Source organism: Balaenoptera borealis (assembly GCF_965194805.1).
Source record: "Balaenoptera borealis genome assembly, chromosome: 8".
In the NCBI taxonomy this organism is placed as follows: Eukaryota; Metazoa; Chordata; class Mammalia; order Artiodactyla; family Balaenopteridae; genus Balaenoptera; species Balaenoptera borealis.
In genome coordinates this window covers 1,445,240-1,451,258 of record NC_138865.1, presented here as the reverse complement: position 1 = coordinate 1,451,258, position 6,019 = coordinate 1,445,240, and the positions used below count along the sequence as shown (strand labels likewise).

Sequence of the window (6,019 nt, the reverse complement as noted above, 5' to 3'; positions counted from 1 at the left end):
CATCCCAGCTCTCTTCTATTTACTATTTGCATGGAGTATCTTTTTCTGTTCTTTCACTTTTCAACGTCTTTGTATCCAAAATTAGTCTCTTATAGACAGTAAGTTGTTGGATTATGTAGTTTTTAATTCATTCTGCCAATCTTTTGATTGCAGAATTTAATCCACTTACATTTAAAGTAATTACTGATAAGGAAGGATTTACTTTTGCCATTTTGATTTTTTTTTTTTAATAAGTCTTATGCTCTTTTTTGTTTCTCAGGGATAGTTTCTGGCAATTTTATCTGTCAGTGGGTATACTTTCTAGTTTCTCTTTACGCTTCATAACTTTTTGTTGAGCACTATACATTTTGAATACAATAATGTGGTAATTCTGGAATTGTCTCCCTTCTCAGGGTTTATGTTTCTAGGGGTCTGCTATGGCGTTGTTTGGTTTAGTGACTTTTCTAAAATATTTTTATAAAAATCTGTGTATATTGTTCATCATGTGTGGCCTCTGAAGTCCTTGTTTCTTTATTTTTTTAATTAAAAAAAATTTGTTTATTTATTTATTTATTTTGGCTGTGCTGGGTCTTAGTTGCGGCATGCAGACTTCTTAGCTGTGGCATGCGGATTTCTTAGTTGTGGCATGCGTGCGGGATCTAGTTCCCTGACCAGGGATCGAACCCAGGCCCCCTTCATTGGGAGTGCAGAGTCTTACCCACTGGACCACCAGGGAAGTCCCTGAAGTCCTTGTTTCCTTAGACTGTATTCAGCTAGTGTTTGGACAGAGATTTTTTTGAACACAAGGGGGAGTGGGAGAGACGGGGTGGGGGGAGAGAGAGGGGGTGGGAGAGACAGGGAGAGGAAGAAGAGAAAGAAGAAGAAGGAGGAAGAGCAGGAGAAGGAGAAACGGGAAGAAAATGAGAAGAAGGAGGAGAAGGAGAAGAAGTAGGAGAAGGAGAAGAAGGAGAAGGAGAAGGAGAAGAAGGAAAGGAAAGAAAAATCTCCCTTCCGTTCTTTGCAGATTGGCTCTGTGCTGGGATCTCCTTCAACACTGAAGCCTTTTATGACTCACCCTACCCTCATGTCCTGCTTGCAGTCATCCTGGAGCAGCAGTAATGAAGGCTTGGGGTCTTCTCAGGTCTTTTCTAAGCATGTGTCCTGCCCTAGGCATCTGCATGGCTGTCTGAATTCCCCGATGTATGTGGGTTCGCCCAGATTTTCCTCAGAGGTTTTCGTTACTCAGCTGTTTTGTCTTGTCACCTACAAATTGGCACTTGCCATCTACCTCTGCAAGGATCAAATCATGTGCTGCAGCAGCTGCTGACCTTCAGCACCCCCTGAAAGGAGTTCAGGGTGGAGAGCAGAAATGAGGCACTCTGGGCTCTGGGGAAAACAGGCAGAACAGGTCTTCAGATAGATATTTTGAGGAGAAGATTTTATGAGCCCAATTCTTGCATCTCCTCGTATCTAGAAAAGCACTAAAATCCTTCATGGTGAAGTCTGCTCCTCATGACCAACAGTAACCTTCATGAGACTAGTGGAAGCCTTTTGCAAAAAATATGTGCTTGATTGCATGTACTCCCCCTTCACCAAAATCACATCTATACTGTCCTCCTCCTTTCCTCCTCTTCAGAGCTGTTTCTCAGAGCTCTCTGAAACGCTGTCTCCCAGGCTCTAGTCCTCATTTTGCCCCAAATAAAATTTAACTCACAACTCTCACGCTGTGCATTTTTTACAGTCGGCAGTCTCGACTGTCATCTTTCACCCTCGGCAGCTGCCTCACTATCTCCCTCCCTGACTGAGCTCTGAGCTCGGCCGAACAAAGACAAGCACCTCACCTCAGTCCTTCCTGCAGCTCCCAGACAGGTTAGGACAGACAGGTGAACAAGGCCGGCTCTGCTCCCTGGGGAATCAGGGACTGGGAAACAAGGCTGATGCTAAGCTGGAAGGAAGGAAAGGGGAAATAAAAGGGTGAATAAAAAGGGGAAAGTGTGAATAAAACTGTCTCAGCGCTTTCCCACTTTTCTAACCTGTTCTTGTCTCCGAGTTATACCTTGGCTTATTTTCCACCCTTCTGGCAGCTTTTGCTTGAGTTTTTGATGTTTCTGTGCAGGGATGGTCCCTCCTTCTGCCTGCTCTGCCGTCTTTGGTGACATCACTCACATTTGGCACTGTTTTAACATGTAAAATAACAACTTTGGTCATAATAATGGGCTACTCTATAAGAGCACTAAAAGTCATGCTTTTTTAGCCAAACGATTAGCCTCTTTACTAGTTTGGTCAATTTAGGGCTACACGGAACAGAGTAAGGCTCTGGATGCAAAGCACAGGGGTATGTCCTGAGGTATCTCCATGTCTAGCTTTATTTTGTCTCTGGAAGGGCCAGCAATTCAGTGGTAATTTATCTTTTCCTTGGCTGTAGATTGAGAACCCATCAAAACAAAATGTATTCCTGTAATGTTACTCTCTTTTTTTCTGTAGGTTAAACATGGGCGATGCATTTAAGTTAATAACAGATTTTGTGCTTGTCACTCAGACCATCAGGTAGAGTAAATGCCCCTGCATGTGAAACTCCTATAAGCAGCTGAACGTCTTTAAGCACAAAAAACCATGATAGTAATTGAAACACTTCATTCTCGTACAGGATCTCACTAAGTGAATTATGCGATGACAAAGATGACAACGTTGTGTTGGCATTTAAACAACTAAGTGAAGCATTCGACAGAAAACTTGGGAGAAAAGAACGACCCTGACCGTGTCCAATTTTCCTGAGTCCTGTGCGCCTAGGAGACAGAGATAGCCAGAATGCCACCCTTTGTGTTTCAGGACGTGGATCACTGCCCCTTCCTGCATGACAAAGAGGAGGCTTGCAAACAACCCCTTGTTCCCTATGACCATCCTCAACACACCCTCCAAATTCTCATAAAAGATTAGCTGAACTGATTTCTCCTGCTGACCAACTGGACAAAATACCTGCTAACTTGACCAAATATTAGTCAGGCTTCTCCCATCTGCCCCACAAGTCCCTGAACTTTAATCCACCCTTAGGCTCCTCCTGAAAGCTGCCCGGAGGGGTCCCCAGATCACCTGTCCCTGCCCCAACCCCAGGTTACTGTGAGGTCAACTGTGCAATCACACCACACACACCCATTCCCCCGCACCTGATCATTTCCAGCCTTGTTTACTAATCCCTATAAATTGAAGATCTTTTTCTGCTGACCTTTGAGACCCCTGCACATCCCACGGTCAGAGTGTTTTCCCTCTGCAGTAGGCTTTTCCACTTACTGCAATGGTCTTTTCCAGTAAATCTCTTCTTACCTAAGTCCAGATTTGTTTGTTTGTTTGTTTGTTTTAATTGATTTATTTTATTTATTTATTTATTTTTGGCTGCGTTGGGTCTTCCTTGCTGCGTGCGTGCTTTCTCCAGTTGTGGCGAGCGGGGGCTACTCTTCGTTGCGGTGCGAGGGCTTCTCATTGCGGTGGCTTCTCTTGTTGCGGAGCATGGGCTCTAGGCGCGTGGGTTTCAGTAGTTGGGGCACGAGGACTCAGTAGTTGTGGCTTTTGGGCTCTAGAGTGCAGGCTCAGTAGTTGTGGCGCACGGGCTTCATTGCTCCGCGGCGTGTGGGAACTTCCCGGACCAGGGCTTGAACCCTTGTCCCCTGCATTGGGAGGCGGATTCTTAACCACTGCGCCACCAGGGAAGCCCCAGATTTGTTTTTGATTTGATTTTCATGCTGCGCTAGAGATGTAAAAGATATTACTTAACTAAAGGATAGATTTCACAATTTATTGAACAACTTATATAAAGATATCTTAGGGTGGAAAGTTTTTCGTTAGACGTCCAAGTTCTCATTAGGAATTCTAACATTTTTAAGAGTTTTAGCTTGTGTAATAGCTATGCTAAATGTCTCAAACAATTACTACTTTGGCTTGAAATGCTAACGATTTTTTTTAAAGACAGAAATAAAACCCACGTTAAAATTATACATCATACACTGTAGCAGTGAGCTGAACTCTTGAAAGTAGTTTCGGATGTCTAATTATTGCATGTTTCTAAACGTCCTGTGTTCTTCCCCCAGGCAGACCCCAGGTTCTGAGCACATTTTCCATGTCCCTGAGACCAGTGGGGACACATCTACAGAGACTAGGCTGTGAGCCATTGAGAGTGTTCCACGTGGAATAAAGCACAGCCGCCAGCGTCACCAGTACGTCTAGTTTTATTGCCTGGGTGTCCACATTTGCCTTGCTTGCCTTCCTTAACTGCTGCTTTCTGTGACCTCATTTGTGTGTCCCCCCTGCATATCCTGGGAGCTTATCCCTCTGTCGTGGGCTCACCCATCTCTGTCCCTGCTTTTGCTCTTGGCTAGACTGTGGCGTCAAACTAGATTCTCCCCCAAATCTGACTCAGTGAGTACTTTTTCTTTGCTGCTCCTAATTTACCAAATCTTCAGACACAGAAGGGAACAGCCTTGACTAATGGCACAAATCGTACAGTTACTTCCCAGATAGGCTTTGATGCTGATGTTAAGGAGTGAAGACAAACAAGGAGCCAGGACTTTGCTGACGTTGCCTGGGCAAGTGGCTGGCTAGGCACTAATGCCAGGAACAGCAATAGCTAGAGATGTTGCCTTTACGAGAGTGGTTGTCAAATACACAGCACTCAAGCACACACGTGTGCACACACATGCCTATTTTTCCATCTAAGTCTCTTACACAGCTAAGCTTGACAAGTATATATCTGGCTGTATTCTGCTGTTTTATATCTTTATTTTCATTTAAAGGGGCCTGAGATGTTCACTTTGGCTTTATTGCGTTTGTCCAGAGTCTCGAGTGGGGAAGGGGATGGCCATGTACCCCGTTTCCCTCATCTCCCACAGCATGCTGGGACGGCTGTAAGCAGACCCACTCCTTGTAGGGAATTGACGGTTCACATTAAATAACATATTTCAATGCAATAATGTCTTTTATTATTCTGTTACACGCAATCTAACGAATTTCTGATTTAGCTATGTGCAAATCCAATCCCATACACTTTGGTCAATAGGTTTTTCTTGAATGACCTATTGATAATAATTATTCTTGGAATAATTTTAAAGAGAGAAGAGAAAATATGATTCTATAGTTTTGTAATAATGCTACTAGCAGTGCACATTAATCACAGAATCTATATTTTGACGTGTCTCTGAAAATGAGTGCATCCTCCAAATCCTTCTTTTTACTTAGTAATCGTCAGCATCACCGGCACAGATGGCAAGCAGAGCCTTCTCGTAATGCCCTGAAGCGAAATGCTGAAAAGAAGAAAATGTAATGTATTTGAAATACAGTGTCACAGTATTTCTAAAAAGAAGCATAATTCCTCTGAACTATAGAATGAAAGACCATGGGCCGTTAGCATCTCAAAAATTATTTATTTTTTTCATCGAAATATTTAATATGCCCTGAGAACTATTCCCTGGAAGTTACTGAAAAATAATACCATGGTTATAATCAATAGAACGAAGTTTATATAAAGTTGATGGAACCCTAGTGTGTTTTTATAAGAAGAATAACTTCCAGTAGAATCAAATCTTCTCCTCAGCTTGAAAGAGGTGTCCTCATTTATTGTTGTAAATCAGTGTAGAGTCTGGAGGGCAGATTGGGCAATATGCCTCAGATGGCTTAAAAATGTTTATACTCATTAATGCAGAAATTCTACCTCAAGAAATCTATCCTAAGGAAATAATGATCAATTATTGATGAGCCCAAGACTTATGCTCCAAAATATACACCGTAATATTATGTATAATAGTGAAAAAGTAAAAAGCAATAAATAATAATGTGGGGTAGTTTATGTACTTTAGAACTTTTACAGTGGGATCCATGATTTAATAAAAATATTTCTTTAAGTAGTAAAACATTTTTTTAAAAGAAAACATGTACAAAAAAATTTTGTTATTGGTTATCTGTGGTGGAGAATTAGGGCCATTTTAATCCTTTTATCATGCTTCCGTAGTTTCCAAGTTTTTCAAAAAAAATGACAGTAATAAATAAAAGGAAT

The 6,019-nt window shown here is 42.1% G+C and overlaps 1 protein-coding gene across 1 annotated transcript in view; it reads right to left on the bottom strand.

Annotated features, from left to right (window-relative positions):
- Positions 1 to 2,735: 2,735 nt before the first annotated feature.
- The window catches only part of ANXA10 (annexin A10), a 70,124-nt gene continuing 66,840 nt past the window's right edge, over positions 2,736 to 6,019 (bottom strand). The window contains exon 12 of the mRNA XM_082402173.1: positions 2,736 to 5,270. Coding sequence (XP_082258299.1) covers positions 5,202 to 5,270 — 69 coding nt within the window. The 3' untranslated portion in view covers positions 2,736 to 5,201. The remainder of the gene's footprint in view (positions 5,271 to 6,019) is intronic.